We start from the raw sequence: 20,199 nt of genomic DNA, 5'->3' as shown, positions 1-20,199 counted from the left end.
AATAATATAATATAATATAATATAATAATATAATATACTTAATTATTAAACAAAAAAATATATTTTAATCAATAAAATCTTTGATATTTTTTTCCACGTTAAACCACCTCAGCTATAGGAAATGGTTAATTTCCTCTTTAGTCCTTCTAGTTTTTCTTTAATATATAATTAAACTTTTACCCTTATTCAATTTAATCCTTTTTGCTAATTACTCTAAATTAAGCTAAATTTACTTAATTAAAACCTAATTAGACACACCACTAGACTCATAAATATTTTTAATAATTATTTTCAAACTTATTTCACTAAGACGGATGTAATAGCCCGATTTAGGCTTAGTCGGAACAGTGGTTTCGGGACCACAAATCCGACGAAAAAAAATGTAATGGCTTGAATTTTCAGAGGTGTCGGAACGGTGATTCGAGATCACTAAATTCGACAAATGGGTTGAAAATATTATTAATTTAGTAAGTATAAGTTAAATATGAAGTTAGGAAAATTTTTGAAATAGTGAATAGTGCACTAGAAATAAATATTAAAATAATTAGAATCGAAATGAGGTATCAAGACCTCGGGGATTTTAAAATGAGCCATAAATATTTTTATAAATATTTATGGAGTGTTAAAAAGTTAGTATTAAAGTTTCGTTAAGAAATTTTAAAGTTCCGATAATTAATTGAACTAAAAGGACTAAATTGTAACAAATGCAAAATTTTGGGAAATGATTAAATAGCTTAAATGATAAAAGGAAGAGGGCTTAAAAGGCAAATAGACCGAAGGTCTATTTGGGCTGGACGGCAGAGGCATGAAATCAGCAAGAAAGTAAGGAGAATTAAGGGCAAAATTGGAAAATTGCAAAATTTGCTTAATAAAGTTAGGACCCAAGTGGAATTATCTAGATTTCTCTTCATTTTTCTGAATTCTCATCAGCTAAAACACCATGGAAGGGCTTCTTCAAGCTGGTTCTTCATATTTTTATTACAAGTAAGTTCAATTCTTGACTATTTCTTGAATTTTTTGTATTTTTATGACTTTTACAACTAGGCCCACTTGTTAAATCCATTAGTTTTTGATTTTATGAAAGAAGTTGAAAGTTGATATGAATATGTGCTGGAAGTATATGATGATTTAGCATGAAATTAGAGCTTTAAATTGTTCATATGCTGATTTTATTAAAAGAATTGAATAGAAAGTGAATGTTTGGGACCTAATAGTAAAAGAGTTTGAAGATAGAGTTATATGTGGAAATTCTGAATTTCAATAGTTGTGTAACAACTTATAATGTCTAGTAAAGTACTAATGAGAAAATTAGATTAATTGAGGGGTTAATTGAGAAAGGACCGAATTGTATAAACTGTGAAATTTGGGGCAAAATGGAAATCAACATTTTGCACTAAAGCAGTTTTGGACAGCAGCAGTAGTGTAACTTTGAAAAATCACCAAAAATTGTAGAGATTGAATTAGAGGATGAATAAAATATGAAACTAAAGCTTATTGAGTCTAGTTTCTTATAAAAGAAATGATGTGAGCAATGAAATTGTAAATCATGAGATATAATAGATTTTGTGAGACAAGGTCAGAATGAATTCGGGTTCCCCTGTTCTGACTTTGGAAAATCATTAAAAATTGTACAAAAATCATTATGAGTTATAGTTTATATGGTTAGAATCCTTAATGAGTCTATTTTTAGAAGAAACAAGCTAAAACATCATCCGAATTCTGTACAATGAGATAATTAATTTTTAGTGAAGAGTGGTCGGAACTGTCAGACAGCGAAACAGGGGAAACTTTAAAGAATAAACTGTACTATTTGGCTGAACCAAAAATTATGAAAATTTTATGGTATGAAGATATGTGAGTCTAGTTTCAGGGAAAATTAACGGATCTTAATTTGGAGCTCTGTAGCTCCGGATAAAAATAATTTAGTGACTCTGACTCGGATAAACAGCTTTGAATATACATGTTAGTGAATATTGAAATTATGGTTAATGTTGTTTAAGTGTGTTATACACATTAAGGATGTGGAATGGAGAGGAGGAGGAGGAAAATTGGGAAATATATGAATGATTCGTGTATAAATGGTCATATGTTTGATTATAACTCATAAACGATGAAATATGAATGATGCTTATTTTTGTGCATTATTGGTCATGGTTTAAGCTCATGTGTGAAAATAAAGTTTCATAGTATGTGTGTATGGTATATTCAGTATATGATTTGGCATGAAATAATACCATGAATGGTTTATGAATTAACACATGTTGGTAAGCCTGATATATGAATAAATGATCAAATTGAGCGGAACGCCGGATTTGAGTACTTCTGATCAAGTGACAAAGTGATAACTGGTAGCTTTAGCTACACTTATCTGATCAAGTGACAAGTGGAAAGTGATAAGTAATAGCTTTGGCTATACTTATCTGATCAAGTGACAAAGTGATAAGTGATAGCTTCGGCTACACTTATCTGATCAAGTGGCAAGTGAAAAGTGATAAGTGATAGCTTCGGCTATACTTATCTGATCAAGAGACAAAGTGATAAGTGATAGCTTTAGCTACACTTATCTGATCAAGAGACAAAGTGATAAGTGGCTACACTTATCTGATCAAGAAACAAAGTGATAAGTGGCTACACTTATCTGACCAAGAAACAAAGTGATAGGTGGCTACACTTATCTGATCAGGGACAAGTGATAAGTGATCATACGTAAGACCATAGTTATACTATGGCAAAGTGAAAGTGAAGTACTCAATTTTCCGTGACCGTTCCCTAATTTGATTAAGGATGGTAAGTGACAAATGGGCCCAAAAGAATTAAAGTAAATGGATAAGTGGTAGTGTATTTATATCAGGACGATGTTGTTATTCAAACTAAAGTGATATTTTCATTGCTAAATTGAGAATTTCATAAATGTGTTATTGAATGGTATAATCAATAAACATTGAGTTAAATGGTAAATACGTATTAGTTTTGAATTGATGTCATTGAATTGTACGTGAATTAAATGGAAATTGCTAGTGATATGATTTAAATTACGAGCATGAGAAATTGCGAATTGAATGAAATGGAAATGAAGCATTAAATTGCATGAGTATGTATCGGGTCTCGCAGGCCCTAATTATTATGATTATAATATTTTGAGGATATATTGTGAAAAGTTATAGAAACATGTTAATTATTTTGAAAGTTTTTAATTTTGATGAAATTTTATAACTCGGTTAAATACGTTTACAAGTGTATGTGTTTTGGTAATGCCTCGTACCCTATTCCGGTGTTGGATACGGGTAAGGGGTGTTACAACGGAGGCCCAATAACACACTTTTTCGGTGCCCATGGATTTTGGGTTGTTACACTTGTAATACAATTTCATAATGTCAAATTCATTTTCAAATATCAATTGATTAATTTAAATGTATATTCCTCATTAACATGACTCAGATTTCAAGTCCAATACACGGAATGGACAAACTGGATTGTAATCTGGCACCGTAATGCCTCATCAAATATATCAAACAAAAGTTATTGGCACACATAGTGCATTATCGGGCAAGCCAAAGCAATTATATTGACACACAAGGTGCATTGTTGGACAAACCAGAGCAATTATATTGACACGCATAGTGCATCATTGAATAAATCGAAGTAATTATATTGACACATAAGGAATATCATTGGACAAATTGAAACAATTATATTAGTACGCATAGTGCATCATTGGATAAACCGAAGCAATTGGTTGCTTTGGCAATTTGATCTAGTGAAAATTATATTAGAGGTCAATGTGGCATTTGGTTGCTTTGGCGATTTGATTTAGTGACAAATGAGGAGTTGTGCAACACAAAATAAGAGATTCATGCTCTTGTTAAGGTACAACCTTTGAACACAATTTGGTTACTTTAAGCTATTTATGCAAAAACTCTAAATTTAGATTTAGACGTTTGTTTTGGAAAAACTTGAAAATGATTGCTCAAAATCATCATTTTCCATAGCTAATGACAGGTGATTTTAATGAAGTTTTATCGAGTAATGGCAAGAAAGGTGGGCGACCGTCTCCTAACTCCATATCAAAGAGTTTCATGATTGCCTTAACTATTGTGACATGATGGACTTAGGTTTTAAAGGGCATCAATTCACTTGGTCAAATCTCATATCTGCTAGTCAACTAATTCAGGAGCAGGTTGACCTCATCTTCGCTAACACAATTTAGAGATTACTATATAAAGATGTTACGGTCCTCCACCCTACTAGAACAAAATCAAACCATAGGTTGATTATGTTATGTTTATTCCTCGAATCTTCAAGATCTAATCGTAAACCTTTAAAATTTCAAAAAATGTGGCTTGATTATTCTGATTTTGATCGTATTGTTAACTCAGTTTAGAATTGTTCTAGTGATTTGTTTTCTATAGTTATTCATGTTCTTGCTAATGCTTTTAGTAATTAGAACCACTTTACTATTGGAAATGTGTTTGAGAAAAAAGAAAGAGTTGATTGCGAGGTTAAGAAGGATTAAGAAGGCACTCAAAAGACTTATGGGCGATGAAATCTCATGTGAATTGGATTGTTGAAGGGGATAAAAACACAATTTTTCACCTTACAACCATGAAAATAAGAAGCTACAATTGTCGTAAGAGTATAAATAATAAATAAAGGAAGTGGGTTACTAGATGAATGACCCTTGAACCTATTGTCAATGAATTTTTCAACGACCTCTTATCGACTTCTAGAGTTATGATATAAAGAATAGTCGACCCTATTCCATTGCATTGAAGTTCTTTGTCTGAGGAGGAAAAATAGAGGCTTAACCTCCCTCTACTTGAGGAGGAAATCACGAAGACTATTTCTATTTTAACCCTTTTGAAGCTCTCAGCCTTGATGGTTTCCATCCAATGTTATTCCAAAAATGTTGGGATTCTATGAAATTGAGTGTGTGAACTAATCATGGAGGCTTTCAAATTTGGTAAGGTCCCTCATCAGATCAATGACACACTAATAGCATTAATCCCTAAATCAAGTGCCCTCTTCAGCATTCAACATTATCGTCATATAAGTATTTGTAACACCTCTTAGAGGACAATTACCAAGATCCTTGTCAAAAGGTTAAGACCGTTCGTGGATAAGATGGTTTTTTCTATTCAATGAAGCTTTATTAAGGGTAGATAGGTGTCTGATAATGCGATTTTTGTTCAAGAGGTGGAAAATTGTTTCCAACGACTGAAAAGAAAAGTGGGTTCCATGATTGTTAAATTGGATATGGAGAAGGTATATGATAGGCTGGAATAGGACTTTATCAAGAAGGTATTAATATCTTTTAATTTACTTGATAAATGGATTAAGCTGATTTTCAGTTGCGTTTCCACTTATTTGATGATGGTCCTAGTTAGTGAAGGCAAGCTAGAAAGATTTGAACCCTCTAGAGGGACTAAACAATGAGACTTTCTATCTTTGTATATTTTCATCTTTTGCATGAAATACCTTAATCTTCGTATTAACGAGGCTATAAAAGCTAAGAAATGGAAATGAGTTAATACTTTAAGATAGGGTCCAAAAGTTACTCATCTTTTCTTTGTAGATGATGTAATTTTGTTTACCAAAAATGAAAAAAGTACCATAGATGCCATAAATAGGTAATTGAGGACTTTTCCTAAGGGTAGGGCCAAAAAGTAAGTCTCTTAAAATCTATAACGTTATTTCCGAAAAACAAATATTAGTGATAACAAAATAGAACCATTGATAGTTTGGGCTTAAAAGAACAAATGATTTAAAAAGGTACCTGAGTTTCCCAATTCTCAATTGTAGAATTAAGCGAACTGATTACAACTTCATTGTTGAACATGTTAATAACAAGCTTGGTACTTGGAAAAGTAATTGCCTATTGAGAGTGGGTAGACTCATTTTAGCCCAATCTACTATTATCGCTATTCCAAATTATTATATTCAACGTCGTGCCTTACCTACTAGTGTTTGTAATGCCCTTGATAAAGTTATTATGGACTTTTTGTGGGCTGACTCTAAAACAAAGAAAAAAGTTCATCTCCTTCGAGGGGAAAAGTGACACAACCAAAGGAAGTTAGTGGTATTGAGTTACCTAACACTAGACAAAGAAAAAAAAAACCAGACTCATTTGATTAAACTGGGTTGGTGGATCATTAAGGAACGTAATAATCTTCGGGTTCGTATGTTACTCTCTAAGTATCTTGATGGAAGAGACCCTTGTAAGCCTCCAAATAATATGTCATTAACGTGGAAGGCTCTTAGAAAAATTAGTCTATTTTCTTGAGAAAGGTCTCATATGGCAAGTTAGTAATGGCAACAATGTTAATGTTTGGACTAACAATTAGACAAGTGAGGGACCCCTTCGACAACTCTTTGATGGTCCTTTGAGTAAGAAGGATGAAAGGTTAACATTCAGGGAACTCAAACAAAGATGGAAGAGAGTGGGTCCATTCTTATCTCTATGGTTCTTCCAAATGAATATATTGGAAAAATCATCAGTACACCTATCACTTGTTGCACGGATAACAAGGATTCTATATGCTAAAATTTTTCCAATGTTGTTGAGTTTAATTTGAACCGTGTTTATTTGCTTGTGAAAGGTATTAACTCTACAAACATTAAAAACAAAGGTGATTGGAAGTGCTTGGAAACTTAATATTCCAACTAAACTAAGGTAATTTTTTGGGAGTGCATACATGGTATTGTGCCCACTAAAAGTTTCTTAAGTAGTATAGGTATGAGTATTATTCAAGAGTGCCCTTTGTGTAGTAGATAGCCTAAAACCATTGATCATCTTTCTAGGTCGTGTCATATAAGCAGTGAAATATGGCATATTTTATTCCCTAAGAGTCATTCACAATCTCAAGCGAACCTCCTTTAGATGCAATGGTTGAGGGAGAGCGCAAACATGAAGGAATTTCATACTAACTATTGTGTCTCAATAAGTACCATATTTTTCTTTTTCATTCGGGGAGTGTGGTTACTTAGAAATTCTATAATTTTCAAAGGTAGAAATTATAGCAGTGAGGTGCCTAGGATGGTTCTTACTTGAACTGCTGAGTTTTTTGTGTTTGTAAGGAAAACTTAAACGGATACCGTTATCTAGCTTCATATGTTTTTGGAAACCACCTGAAAATGATTGGTCTAAATTAAATACAGATGAATTTTTAGTTGAAAAATCTGATAAAAGTGGTGCAATGACTATTATCCGTGACAGTTGTGGCAAATGGGTGGTTGGTTCCTATTGATTTATTCCTAATGCGACTAGTGTTGCTGTTAAACTATGGAAACTTAAAAGATGGTTTAAATATGACTTTATAATTAAATTTGAATAAGAGATTGATTCTCAAATTGTTGATCAACTGTATGACTAATTTTGACATAAATATTGATCTTATAGTTGATTGCAGGTTACTTGGACCAGTTCAACTTAGCATATTTAGAGGGAGGGGAATTGCATTGCTGACATGTTGGCTAGATTAGGAAGTAATATTTGGAGTAGTGAATTTTGTAAAAATTGTTTTGTGTTTTTGCTCTTCCCTACCGGACTATATCATTCCCATTTTACAGCGTTTTAACAAAATATTATTATTATTCCCACAAAGAATCCCAAAAAACAAAAACTGTGGTGTCTATCACCAAAAATTCGCCACGTCATAAGCCGCCATTCCCTTGGAAAACACATACCCCAACGTGCGGAAATGGAGCACCGTCATTGGGCGAAGCGTGACCGTGGGATCAAAATAATTGAAGTCAAAGACAAATCAAAGGCGCCCACAACCTAAGCCTAAAAGCAAGCGAAACATCTGATCCAGTCTCTTCCTTCCGTCCAAATACGCTTATTTATTGACGCGTTTTCCATCACCAAACCCTCTTCTCTTCCTTTCCTCCTCCCACCCTTTTTTTCTTTATATAATAAAACGTTTTTTTGTTCATTCGCCCTTTCGCTGTTTTATTTGGTTTTTGTTTAATAGCTTAACTGACTCTCTGAAATATCGCGGATCTTTGGTTTTCTACACGCATTTTCGCTTTTAATTATAGCCTGATTTTACTCGGAAGATGAGGCTGGAGGAAGAGTTCTCTCATTGCGACAACTACGACGAAGAGGAGGAACCCAAAACGATGTCGCAATGTTCCATCGGAGCTTTACAACAACAACAGCAGCAGCAAAAGTTTGTCGTTGTCGGTTATGCCCTTACCTCTAAAAAAATCAAGAGCTTTTTACAACCAAAGTTCGAAGGTTTAGCCAGGTGAATCTTGGGTCTTTTTTTTTTTTTTTGGGTTCGGTTGATCGTTTTGGAATCTAATGTTGTGATCCCAAAATTGAGAATATCGTCCCATTTGACGTCCTTGTCGTTTTGGTTGTGCGGAATGAAATAATTTATGTGAACGACATTACATCAAACACTTGAACTCCAATAAGCCAAAGTTTTTCGATATTTTTATTTTTTGTGACCCTCGTTTATTTTGGTGATTATAATTTGTCATTTCCTCAATTTATTTCGAATTAATACATGGAGATATTTATCATTACTTACTACATGGATCTGTGGCAAGTTTCTTTTCTTTTCAGTACCTGGACCATGATTCGCTTCTAATATTAAAATATGAGTTCTTTTTCCGTTTTGCTTTTTCAAATTTGTTCAAGTTGTGCACCCTGATAAGAGAAAAAGCTTGTCTTTTGCGGTTAGCATAAAGGGTCTGTTGCTGTTGCTGTTTTGTTTCTTTCTTTCATGTTAGTAACAGAGTAAAATGTTGAAAATGGTGCAGGAATAAGGGGATATTATTTGTTGCAATTGATCAAAATAGACCTCTCTCAGACCAGGGTCCTTTTGATATTGTATTGCACAAGGTTAGTAGATATTTCTCTGTATGTGTTTAACTGTCTTTCATTTACCTGTTCTTAAATTTTATTATGAAGCGATGCATACTTAACATGACCCATTTTTTGTATCTGATGCAGTTGACAGGAAAAGAATGGCGCCAGATTCTTGAGGTTGGTCCAAATTCTAGAACCTATCATTTTTGTTTACTTTTTAAGTGATGGATGTTGTGGAATGATTTGAGTGTGAATCCACTTCTGTTTGATATATTATGTTGTGGTTTTGATGTGTTGTACATGTGAGGAACCGAATAACCCAGAGACTGGTGTCAGAAAATTATTGTTTAAATCTCATTAGTGGCTGACATAATTTGCAGACTTCTTGCTCTTTCCTTCCTCATGAAACCTGACTTGATAATTGAGGTCGAGGCCTTAAGATACCAGCAAGTGAGGATGTTTCTACTTCCATGGCCATCTAGCTGATTTTTCAGGTTTTCCTTAGCATTACCTGTGAAACAAACTTTTTCTTTGTTTTGAATGGCTTCTTTTGTCCTGTGTATAACTATGACCCCTTTCTGTCCTGACTCAAACCTAGTAAGTGTAGGGTCGTGTGTACCTCTATGTTTGTTATATCATGCTTGAGGAAGTGGCTGGCATAAGGATTCACTTATTTGCAAAAATTCAGAAACGATGACAACAAAAACTTATGACCTCAGCAAGATGAAAATTCTTACATTCAAATTTCCTAGTAGTTGTTCTTTGGAACTTGGATATTGCTTTTCTTTTCCTTCTTTTTTTTTTTTAATTTTAAGATTAATACAAGTGCTTAAGGTGAACAATTCTTGAATTTTATAATTATAGATTTATATAGGCAACAGCTGCTTAAGTCATACTCCTTGGAATCTATTGCTAGAATATACGTTCATTACTCATGGGATACCAAGTTCTAATTTTTCCCCTCTAATCTGTTTTAATCCAGTTCTTTAGCAATGTTAGTGTACGTACTAGTAAAAGTTCTAGTGCTTGGCTAACTCATTCATGTTAAATAAGTTCTATGATGCAATATATTTTAATTGTCTGCAAAAAATTTATACATTGAGATTATTTTGAATGGCCTCTTTAAGTTTTATGTCATTTAATCTTAAAAGGTTTCCCTATTTTGTGGTGGTCTGTTGATTTGGTTATTTAATGGGGATCCTTCCTGGCCTGTGACTCTGATTTCCTAAATATCTTGTACCTGTATGAGCTGTTTTCAAGTCTCAATGGTTCAGTTTCTGCATGAATTTATGTTGCAATATGAGGATGGTTGGTTGTTCCTTACAGTGCCCAATGAAAAAAAATTAGAAATATGCCTTGTGATCTTGTGATTTTGTGTAAATTCCTGAGTGGATGATATACATTGTAAAATATTCCGTCTTTTTTCAGAAGTTTTTCTTCTGAATAGAATGAATGGAATTCTTAAGGTAGAAATTATAAATGGAGAAAATAAGAAAGAAGATTGTAAAGCCTTTTCTTCCTGGCCAAAGGATTATGAAGTGTTTGATTTTGGAGAATAATGGGCATTTCATTCATTAAAAGTTAATTTTGAAAAGGTTGCTCTCTCTAGGGTTATTTGTTTGCTACTTACACATTTGTGTTAAGTCCAGTCCATCTTACATTCTTTACCATATATCTACAGGATTATAGACAAACACATCCTGAAGTCACAGTTCTAGATCCTCCTGATGCTATACAACATTTACACAATCGCCAATCGATGCTACAATGTGTTGCAGACATGAATTTATCTACCTCCTATGGTAATTTGTGCTGTCCTATTTGTTGACATTAGAACCTAGGCCTTTTTCTTCTTCTCTTTCCTGCAGCTTTTTGGCTTTCGATGAAAGGTTATCAAATGAACTCTCATGCTGATGGAAGTTGATTTTAATATTTTGCCATGCAGGAAGAGTTGGTGTTCCCAGGCAATTAGTCATTAAAAAGGATGCATCTTCTATTGCTGATGCTGTAGATAAAGCTGGGTTGATACTACCCCTTGGTATGCACATTTTGACCTGTGTTATTACACGTGATAGCAGTGTATAGGGGTATTTAAGTTGATAGACAGTCTTCTGTACTATATAGGTTGTGTTTTAAGTTTAAGAATCTGTTTCCTGCTGTCTGTATGTTACCTGTAAGATCAGCCAAAAAACGTATAAAAATGCTTTGCTCAATCTTGTGATTTATTTTTAGGGTTCATCTCATTTACTTATTCTGCTTTTAGTTTCCACTTCAATGCTTTCTAATCAAACTTAAAAGTTTTTTTTCATCTGTTGCAGTTGCAAAACCATTGGTTGCTGACGGAAGTGCAAAGTCACATGAATTGTCACTTGCTTATGATCAGTACTCCCTCCAGAAACTAGAACCTCCACTTGTTCTTCAGGAGTTTGTTAACCATGGTATGCAACTGCAATTTTTCTAGGGACTTCATAATAGTGTTTCCAGCTTTGCTGAGCAATGCCTGACTGCTGTGCTGCATTTTTTTCTAATGTTTGTAGGAGGTGTTCTCTTTAAGGTTTATATTGTTGGAGAAGCCATTAAAGTGGTCAGGCGTTTCTCTTTACCTGATGTAACTAAAAGAGAACTCTCTAAAGTTACGGGTGTTTTTCGGTTTCCACGTGTTTCATGTGCTGCAGCTTCTGCAGATGATGCAGATTTGGACCCTAGTGTGGCTGGTATGTTTCCCCATTCAAGATTACCCTTTTCTTGTTTGCTGTTTTTGTGATTTTGCTTGTTGCCCTTCTTTAACATGAATGTTTGATCAACGTAGTTGTATTTGGAATTTATTTGAATAAGGTTTCATGGTTGAACCAGAAAAGGTTGAACCTTATTTGATTGTGGCTTTTCAGTTAATTTCATGCAACATGTGGGTTTTGTAGGCCCTAAGCGTTTTCTTTTATGCTATTGCAGAACTTCCCCCTCGCCCTTTACTTGAAAGACTGGCCAAAGAGCTTAGGTGGCGACTGGTAACTTTCAGAATTTTGACTATTATTTCTGTCCGTACATGTATACCAATCTCTGGAATAATTTTGATATATTTATATGAAATTTTTGTTACATGTAGGGTCTTCGGCTATTTAACCTAGACATTATCCGGGAGCATGGAACTAGAGATCATTTTTATGTGATTGACATAAACTACTTTCCTGGCAAGTGCCATTTTTAGACCTGGTTTAAAAGCCCCTTGCTATTATCATTGTTCTTTGTTTGAATCACCTTGCAGGCAGCTGACTTGGAATTGCTGGTGAAAATATTGCAGGGTATGGGAAAATGCCGGGGTATGAACATATATTTACAGACTTCCTCTTGAGCCTTGTGCAGAGTCGATACAAGAAAAGATCTAGCTAGAAACTTAATGGAAGCCTAGGACACTCCAAAGCATCAGATGGTGTTTTTAATAATCATATGCAAGATATGATGTGTTCGCGGTTGTTCCGTTACCCCTTTGTATAGCATCGAGCTGGTGGAGGGTGCACATCGAAGCACAAAAGAAGCCAAGCCTCCAAATTAAGTAGTTTACATGGAGCTGGTAGAGGATTGTCCTCCCTACTACTACATAGGTGTTAAATGATGTAAACAGCTCTTTGAAAATCTGATTTGTGGTGGCTCAATTCTTTTCTTCTACTTTGTATTTACCCTTTTGCTGTTGCATGTTGCATGTAAACATGTTGATGGGTGGAGCTCTTTCTGCAACCAGCCAATAACATCATCTGATGTTTCATCTTTTTATTAAATACACATTGTTTTGTTCTTTCCAATTTCTTTGTTTTTTATGACAGTAGAGTAGTCTGAAGTAGAACTTACATGTACTTCATTTTTTATTCCCAATCCCCAAAACACTATAGATGTTAAATCAAAACTGATAACCCAAATTTTCTATCAAAATTCACAGATGGATGAATCTCAACTACTATCAAGACAAAGGGTATCCTCTTGGCAATGTCTTACTGTTAGCATTATACTTATTGAAGAATAGAAAGAAGATAAGCTTGGAAACGTTGGTATAATTTTTTAGAAAAACTGAAATTAAATTAAAGGCAAATTCACCTCGAAATCTAAGACAGGTTTAAATGCATAGATGTTCATCAGAGTACATTTTTCAGTTTAATTAAATCATATTTCAAAAAACCTGGAGAAGCAAATACGGTACAACCGACATAACAATGAACAGTGAACAAATAAACTACCCAGTTGAAGCAGGAGCCTGTAGAGCAGAGCCAGCAAGACCAACCTCAGCAACATCGGCGCCATCATTTTCTCCGCCGCTTGAAACTAAGGCCCAATCAGGAGGCAGCGGAGGCAAAGGAGCGTAAACGGTGGGCTTCCTCCTTATGTCCCACGGCTGCGTCTTGCGTGGCCTGGTCTTCATATGATGCTTCGTTGCCTTCTTCTGCGGCCTCGACGAACATTCTATCGACAACCCACCGGTGGAAGCTGTTGAAGATGGAATATTACGCACCTTAATTGAAGGTAGAGAGATGGAATTGGGAACAAAGGCGCTTTTGGGAGCTGAAGCAATGGAAACTAGCGGCATTCCCATGGTTTTCTTCTTCGGTTAGTTCACTTTCTCTTGCCTTCGTTTCTGTAGATTTTACGCACAAAAAAAGAGTGAAACGAAATGGGCGTCTCCGAACCTTTGCTTTTGGATTACGTGCGTTATCCTTTTACGCACAGTGTGTATAACATCACAATTCACATCGACTAAATCTCAATTTGCTTTGGGCTTCAATGTTAGCATTCGGCCTTTGGGTGAACCCAACCCATTCAGGCTAGCACCTTCACGTCACGAGTGTTTCACAGACCCACGTGCCAACAGTCACAGACTAGCATGCAAAATTCTACCACCCTTCATGTCTGTGACTGTGAGTGCAAAATAGATTCTGATCCATCTTAACGACTGCGCCCCCCCCCCCAAAAAATAAAACTCCCGTTATAACCCAACCCCCCCCCCTCTTCAATATTCCATATCAGATACCGTTGTCAGCTTCTTCCTTTGCAACTCAAATCATGTTTTAGTCTAAATCTCAGCCATTTTCCTCGCTGATCCCCAACCTGCCTCCTACCTCCCAATTCTCTCAAATGTTTAGCTTATTACACGATTTCCCATGTAACATGCATTCCTGTCTTTATTGCTAGCTATATATGCAAGACTGGTTTTTTTTAAAGAGGAAGGGCGAGTGCTAAAACCAGTAATAAAAAGCCATGGATCCTTGCCCTTTCGTACGACTTACCGTCGGCAATCTAGCGTTGAAAATTCCGGTGGCGTCTAAACCAGCGCGGTCCGTTGTTCATCCTTCTTTGTCGCCGTGTTTTTGTAAGATCAAGCTTAAGAATTTCCCTTTACAAACCACCGTTGTTCCCTACTTTCCACCGGAGAATCAGTTTCCCGACAACCAGCTTCAAACCCTCGCCGCTACTTTCCACCTCAGCAAAGCCGATATCGACAAACTTGCTCAGAAATCGATCTTTTCCGCCAAGCCTTGTCTCAAGATCGCTGTCTACACCGGCCGGAGAGGCAGTACCTGCGGTGTTAACTCAGGGTGTCTGTTAGGAAAAGTTTCTGTACCGTTGGATCTGGCGGGAACCGAATCCAAGGCTTGTGTTTTCCACAATGGCTGGATATCAGTCGGGAAAGAAACTAAAAAAGATTCCTCTGCTCGGTTTCACTTGAATGTGAAAGCGGAACCCGACCCGAGATTTGTTTTCCAGTTCGACGGCGAACCGGAATGTAGCCCTCAAGTGTTTCAGATCCGAGGAAATATCCGGCAACCCGTTTTCACTTGCAAATTCAGTTTCAGAAACACCGGTGACCGGAATCAAGGATCCAGGTTAGTTATAATTAGTTATTTAATTCTCAGTATTTTCTATGAAGTTATTCAATTTGAATGCAAAACAGTAGGATAAAGCAACATTAAAGTTTGCAGGATTATGTTCTTCAATTCTTTTTCATTTTTTAGTTACTTTTTACTGTTTAGTTAGTTGTGCAGTGTTTGTTCTTTGCTTGTGAAGTTAACTTTTCAGTTACAATCGGACAGGTCGTTACGGTCAGAGCCAAGTAGCTCTCGGAGATGGCTAAGCTCGTTTGGAAGTGAAAGGGAAAGGCTAGGAAAAGAACGTAAAGGTTGGTCCATAACGGTTCACGACTTATCCGGCTCACCTGTAGCCGCGGCTTCGATGGTTACTCCTTTCGTGGCTTCACCGGGATCGGGCCGAGTCAGTCGCTCTAATCCCGGCTCATGGCTTATTCTCCGTCCCGGAGGTGGTACCTGGAAACCCTGGGGCCGTCTCGAGGCTTGGCGAGAACGCGGCTCTTCCGACGGACTCGGTTATCGTTTTGAACTCATTCCTGATATGAGCGCGGCAGCCATTGTCCTGGCCGAGTCGACGCTGAGTTCAAGTAAAGGAGGGAAGTTTGTGATTGACCTAGGTGGCGGAAGCGGTTCCAACGGACGGGTGACGCCGAAGAGTTCGACATCGCCGGCTTGTAGTCCAAGGAGTAGCGGTGATTTCAGGTACGGGCTATGGCCGTTTGCCGTGCATCAAGGATTCGTAATGTCGGCTGGCGTGGAAGGAGAAGGCAAGTGTAGTAAACCTCGCGTGGAGGTGAGTGTGCAGCACGTGAACTGCACGGAAGATGCAGCTGCTTACGTGGCATTAGCCGCTGCCGTTGATCTGAGCATTGATGCTTGCAGGCTCTTCTCTCAACGTCTAAGAAAAGAGCTCTGTAATCATCACCAGGAATTACTTGGTTGATTCAGATTTTTCCCTCCCTTTTTTTTCAAAAAGAAAAAGTGTTTTTTTTTTTTTTTGTTTCCGCGAGAGGTATTTTTAGTTACCTTTTTTACGGTTTTACCACTAACAAACAAATCCAAAACTCTGTAAGATAGAAAGAAGGAAAGCAAGGGGGTGATTTCCATTTACCAGCTACCACGCTCTGTTTGTTTGTTTTTTTTTTAACCGTGTGGGTTTGGTTTTTGTGAGATATGATTGTCGTGAAGCTGACTTGATGTGCTGTAACTAAATATGAAAACGTCATTTTATGTGGTGAAAATTGTCATCAAATGCTTATGAAAAGGAAAGGAAAGGAGAGGAGGGTTGGTTGTTGAGGAATGAAGAGAAGTCCTTGCACGTTACTATTGCTTGGTGGGTACTGAAGAATTGTTTTATGAATGATAGCTGTAATCCGCTTTCATTAGTAGCCAGCAATAAAGAAAAGAAGTTATAAAAATGAAGCGTGGGGGTAGGAATGAGAGTATTGGAGTATACTTTACAAGCTCAACTCCAGTCTCATTTAATTAATGAAGGGAAGAAAAAGATTAGGTTGGATTAGATTAGCTGACAAAATTTCAATATGTGCAGCAAAGGAATGGTATTTTAAAATACAAGGAAAGTGGGTGTAAAGGGAAAGTTGTAGGGCCTGGGTTTGGTGGTGGCTTATACCCCTTGCCCTTGTCCTTGCCCTTGCCCTTGCCCTTGCCCTTGCCCTTCACTTTAAAACAGGGAAGCCATGTGTCCGTCAGAGAGGCACGTGACCATGATTTACAGTTGTAAAACCAAACAAGCAAAAGCTTCAATAATATAAATAACTAGTCGTACTAATAAAATGACGCTGGATTGGCAGATTTTGCTCCACTGGAGTCGACAGACACTACATAATTAGGAGTCACGCTCACGTCTCTGTGTCTTGCTTCGCTTTTCTTTTTCAAATCTTTGCTTCACTCCTCTTTTTTTCTTAAACACTCTTCTCCGGTTCTTTGTTCAATAATTTTTAAATATTTTAATTTTAATCTTTTTATTTTTTAAATTCAATCCAATTATTTATATAATTTATATTACATTTGAAAAAAACTAATTTAATTTAAATTCAAAAAATAAATATCTATCAAATTTTAAATCTACAAATAGCTTAAATACTTTAAATAAATATATTTTAATCTGAATAAGCTTTTAACCATGCGTTATTTCTGTTGAAAATTGCAAGTCAATTAGAGCCACAAAATTAACGGCCACTCGCTCGGGCAATAAAACTTTGACAAAGAACTAAATTTACATTGGATGCTTCATCTCATGTCGTTTGATTTGACTTGATAGTTTCTTGGATACTAACAAGTATTGGATAAACTTTCGTGGATTTCTACGCTATGTTTTTTAAAATAGTTAAATTACTATTTAAGGTTTAAATTTGATAATTTTTTTCAATTAAGTCTTAAACTTGATAATTATTTCAATATTGGGATTTGAATTTGATAATTTTTCTCACATTAGGTTCTAAATCATTTTTTATTCTAAGTTAGACCTTGAACTTAACAATTATTCTCATTTTAGGGCATAAACATGACAACTATTCTTACATTAAGGCTTGAACTTTAGGGCTTTCAATGTCTAACTTGAATAAAAATAGTTTAAGTCCTAATGTGGGAACATTTGTCAAGTTTAGGCCCTAACTTACCAAAAAAAAAAGTTCAAGTCCTAATGTGAGAATAATTGCCAAATTCAGGGTCTAACTTAGACAAAAAAATAATTTTAAATCCTAATGAAAGAAAAATTATCAAGTTTAAGCCCCAAAATATGATATAACCCTTTTTGCAGTTAGGTTTAACACAACCTTAGCTACAATTAAAGGTTTATTATTAAAAAATATTATACTATTATATAAATTATTGAACATCATGTGAATTGTGTTTTAAATTAATTGATATTGTTATTATTACAATAATCATGATGACATAATTTCAAGTGTGTTTAATTGTGTTTTTCCTTCAATTTAGAAGTTGAAGAGAGATTGAGTAGATATAAGCATTGTATTAAAAAAATTATTAAACATTTTATAATATAATGTGTAACATAAATTACAATATATATTATTTACTTACACTTTTTTACACTCTACATAATTGTTTTATAAAAACCATTACACTATTTATTATTGTTATATCCTTCCGCCACTCGTACACGTGTTCGCATCAAATACATTGTTAACCTCTGCATTGACAACATATAAAGTAACACCTAGACAAGCTACCCACTCCCAACATCTTTTGGTAAGACCACTTGTTCTTCTTAAAGGGAATCACCCACTCGCTATTAAGTATGAACACTCTCCTAGTGTGAACAAGCTCCTAATACAATAAGTAGTCCATTTAGGCAAAATGGAATCATATTGATGAGGTCCCATGGTATACCCCATGAATATCCTTTACGCATTTAGCAAGATTGAATGTTTATTTGGCCACCTCACATCAATGGACAAGAAGACCTTCCCTATAAATATCATGAGGAATGATGAAGAATGGATCAATCTTTTAGCACCCTAAAATTACTCTTTGCAATTGTCTTCTTGACTAGGCTATCCTCTTGACCTCTTCAGGTGAATCGACCTCCATTGCACCACATTTATTTCCTCTAATGTATTGTGTAACATGAATTACTCAATTTCTTACTACCTACATAATATATAATTTAAGTTACCCTACCGCACTATTTATTACATATGTTATATTGTATTTTGTAATACAATTAACAATATATATTACTCAATTACACAGTTTCTTACAACCTTCATAATATTTTCTATAATAACAAAAAAATTGTTCTTACACAAAATTATCATAGTACACTATTTATTACATATCTTGTAATATATTATGTAATACAAATTACAACATATATTATTTGAATAATAATTTCATACTATCTATGTAATATTTTATGTACTAACACAAAACTAGTATTTTGTGTCAATAAAAAAAAATTATCTGACGATAATTATCATAGATGTTGCAATGTATTACATAACACACAAATTGCAATATATAAATCAAATTCACTTAGAATATTAATAAGAAAGACATTAACTACTCAAGTTGAGAAGCTATGTAAGAGTATGGCTATTGAAAGGAAGTTTGTGTATGAAAAAGTTTTTCCTCGTTCTCAATACACTTTTAAATATAAATGGATGCATTACGTGTTTTGGAAAATGAAACTTCAAAAAAGAAAAACAATTTATATTTTTTTTTTTGAACCCAAATATTCCTAGCCTTGATAAAATGAAAGATGTTTCTAAATTTAAATCCAAATATTAGAACTTGATAGCTTCAATGTAAGTAGGAAGAACAAACTATTTATGCACGTTTTTCATCTTTGCTAGCAATATCTTCATATAAATTTTAACATTTTCAACTACCACCTCCATCACAAAGTCCTTAGGGTTATTAATGTGATATGGTTATGCTCATTTTATCTTTGAAAGTTGTGTTATAGTATTTTGGATTTTTATTTGTTAAACTACTTTATGATACTTAATGTATTTTTCTATATATATTTTAGACTTAATGCATGACTCTGCTATATGATACTTTTCATGTACGGTGATGAGATATACTGCTTTGTTGAAGTATTTTTGTTAAAGTGTCTTTGTGTTGTATGAAATGTTATAAAATATAGATTTGTTATTTGTTTACCTTTTCAAGTTATAGATGATTTTAATGATATGTACATGTGATTTAATATGGATTATGATAATATGAAATTAAATGAAGAAAATCAACTAAAAATAGTCACACTTGTTACACAAGATGAACAAAATAATTATCATGAAATGGAAGAGAAAGAAATTTTTCTCAATATCATCTACAGACAGAAATTTTAATTTTGAGAAGTTTTTTTTGAGTTTTGTAACACTTTTAAAAGTGTTCTCTAGTGGGAATGAAAATCGTGGCGACAGCCTTATTATGTGAGTGGTGGTAATAGGTTGGGGCTGGGGACCTGCGCCCACAATTCCTCACCCGTTGATTGTCGTTACGCCTTATAGGAGTTAGGTCTCGTGGCAATTAGTGTTTGGTTTCTATTCTGTCCTGAATCACATCAATTTATATTTATATTGGGGAATTTTTAGGTTGGGGTTTTGGAAGCACCCGAATTCACGTGCTCCTGTATTGATAATGATACTCATACTAATTAAATTAAGACTCAATCGACAATTCAATTTAAGTTTTAATTCATCTAAAATAATTTAAATTTAGAACAATTTAATTCAAATTACTCGAACTCAATCACGAATTGTTCCAAAATTAGAATGATTCATAATAAAAATAGATTAAACTCAAAATAATTTCAAAAAAAAAAAAATCAAAACTTAAGCTGAGAGTAAAGACTAAAGAGCGTGTTAAATGAATTTGCTTTTGGATGAAGAGAAAGTGTTTTGGCTTCAAAAACCAAGAGGGAATTGGATTATAAAGGGCGAAATGAACACAAATTTCCTTCACCTAATGGTGAACAAGATAAGGATGAGAAATACAATTTTCGCACTCAAGAATGACGTTGGAAAGTTCTTGGATGAAGAAACA

At 34.8% G+C, this 20,199-nt stretch overlaps 3 protein-coding genes across 6 annotated transcripts; 2 read left to right on the top strand and 1 right to left on the bottom strand.

The window, feature by feature from the left end:
* The first annotated feature begins 7,401 nt into the window (after positions 1-7,401).
* LOC107957873 (inositol-tetrakisphosphate 1-kinase 3) lies at positions 7,402-12,612 on the top strand. 4 transcript variants are annotated; one of them, XM_016893480.2, is made up of 10 exons: positions 7,402-8,246; positions 8,767-8,848; positions 8,960-8,992; positions 10,497-10,617; positions 10,761-10,853; positions 11,134-11,253; positions 11,353-11,529; positions 11,765-11,820; positions 11,919-12,003; positions 12,114-12,612. In XM_016893480.2, the coding sequence occupies exons 1-10, from the start codon at positions 8,056-8,058 to the stop codon at positions 12,200-12,202; spliced, it is 1,047 nt and encodes a 348-aa protein (XP_016748969.2). In that variant the 5' UTR covers positions 7,402-8,055; the 3' UTR covers positions 12,203-12,612. The 4 variants fall into 4 exon arrangements, with proteins under 4 accessions (XP_016748969.2, XP_016748970.2, XP_016748973.1 ...); XM_016893481.2 differs by having other exon boundaries at positions 7,864-8,246; positions 11,919-12,025; positions 12,114-12,210; XM_016893484.2 differs by lacking the exon at positions 7,402-8,246 and adding an exon at positions 8,541-8,682.
* A 284-nt stretch (positions 12,613-12,896) lies between these two features.
* LOC107957874 (50S ribosomal protein 6, chloroplastic) lies at positions 12,897-13,394 on the bottom strand. The gene has a single exon (XM_016893485.2). It carries the CDS (start codon positions 13,392-13,394, stop codon positions 13,038-13,040), a length of 357 nt encoding a protein of 118 aa, XP_016748974.1. The 3' UTR covers positions 12,897-13,037.
* Positions 13,395-13,911: 517 nt separating this feature from the next.
* Positions 13,912-15,834, top strand: LOC107957875 (uncharacterized). The gene is made up of 2 exons (XM_016893486.2): positions 13,912-14,682; positions 14,890-15,834. The coding sequence occupies exons 1-2, from the start codon at positions 14,057-14,059 to the stop codon at positions 15,605-15,607; spliced, it is 1,344 nt and encodes a 447-aa protein (XP_016748975.2). The 5' UTR covers positions 13,912-14,056; the 3' UTR covers positions 15,608-15,834.
* The last annotated feature ends 4,365 nt before the right edge of the window (positions 15,835-20,199 follow it).

This window comes from Gossypium hirsutum, chromosome A05 (assembly GCF_007990345.1).
Source record: "Gossypium hirsutum isolate 1008001.06 chromosome A05, Gossypium_hirsutum_v2.1, whole genome shotgun sequence".
NCBI lineage: Eukaryota > Viridiplantae > Streptophyta > Magnoliopsida > Malvales > Malvaceae > Gossypium > Gossypium hirsutum.
The sequence above is the reverse complement of the archived record's forward strand: the minus strand, read 5'-3'. Positions and strand labels throughout refer to the sequence as shown.

Bases quoted from the DNA above. Each gene is read 5' to 3' on its own strand.
- LOC107957873 (XM_016893480.2), top strand. From the start codon at position 8,056: ATGAGGCTGGAGGAAGAGTTCTCTCATTGCGACAACTACGACGAAGAG. The intron at 10,618-10,760 runs GTAATTTGTGCT...TTTGCCATGCAG, and splicing joins GAATTTATCTACCTCCTATG to GAAGAGTTGGTGTTCCCAGG. The intron at 11,254-11,352 runs GTATGCAACTGC...TAATGTTTGTAG, and splicing joins TCAGGAGTTTGTTAACCATG to GAGGTGTTCTCTTTAAGGTT.
- LOC107957874 (XM_016893485.2), bottom strand. From the start codon at position 13,394: ATGGGAATGCCGCTAGTTTCCATTGCTTCAGCTCCCAAAAGCGCCTTT.
- LOC107957875 (XM_016893486.2), top strand. From the start codon at position 14,057: ATGGATCCTTGCCCTTTCGTACGACTTACCGTCGGCAATCTAGCGTTG. The intron at 14,683-14,889 runs GTTAGTTATAAT...ACAATCGGACAG, and splicing joins GACCGGAATCAAGGATCCAG to GTCGTTACGGTCAGAGCCAA.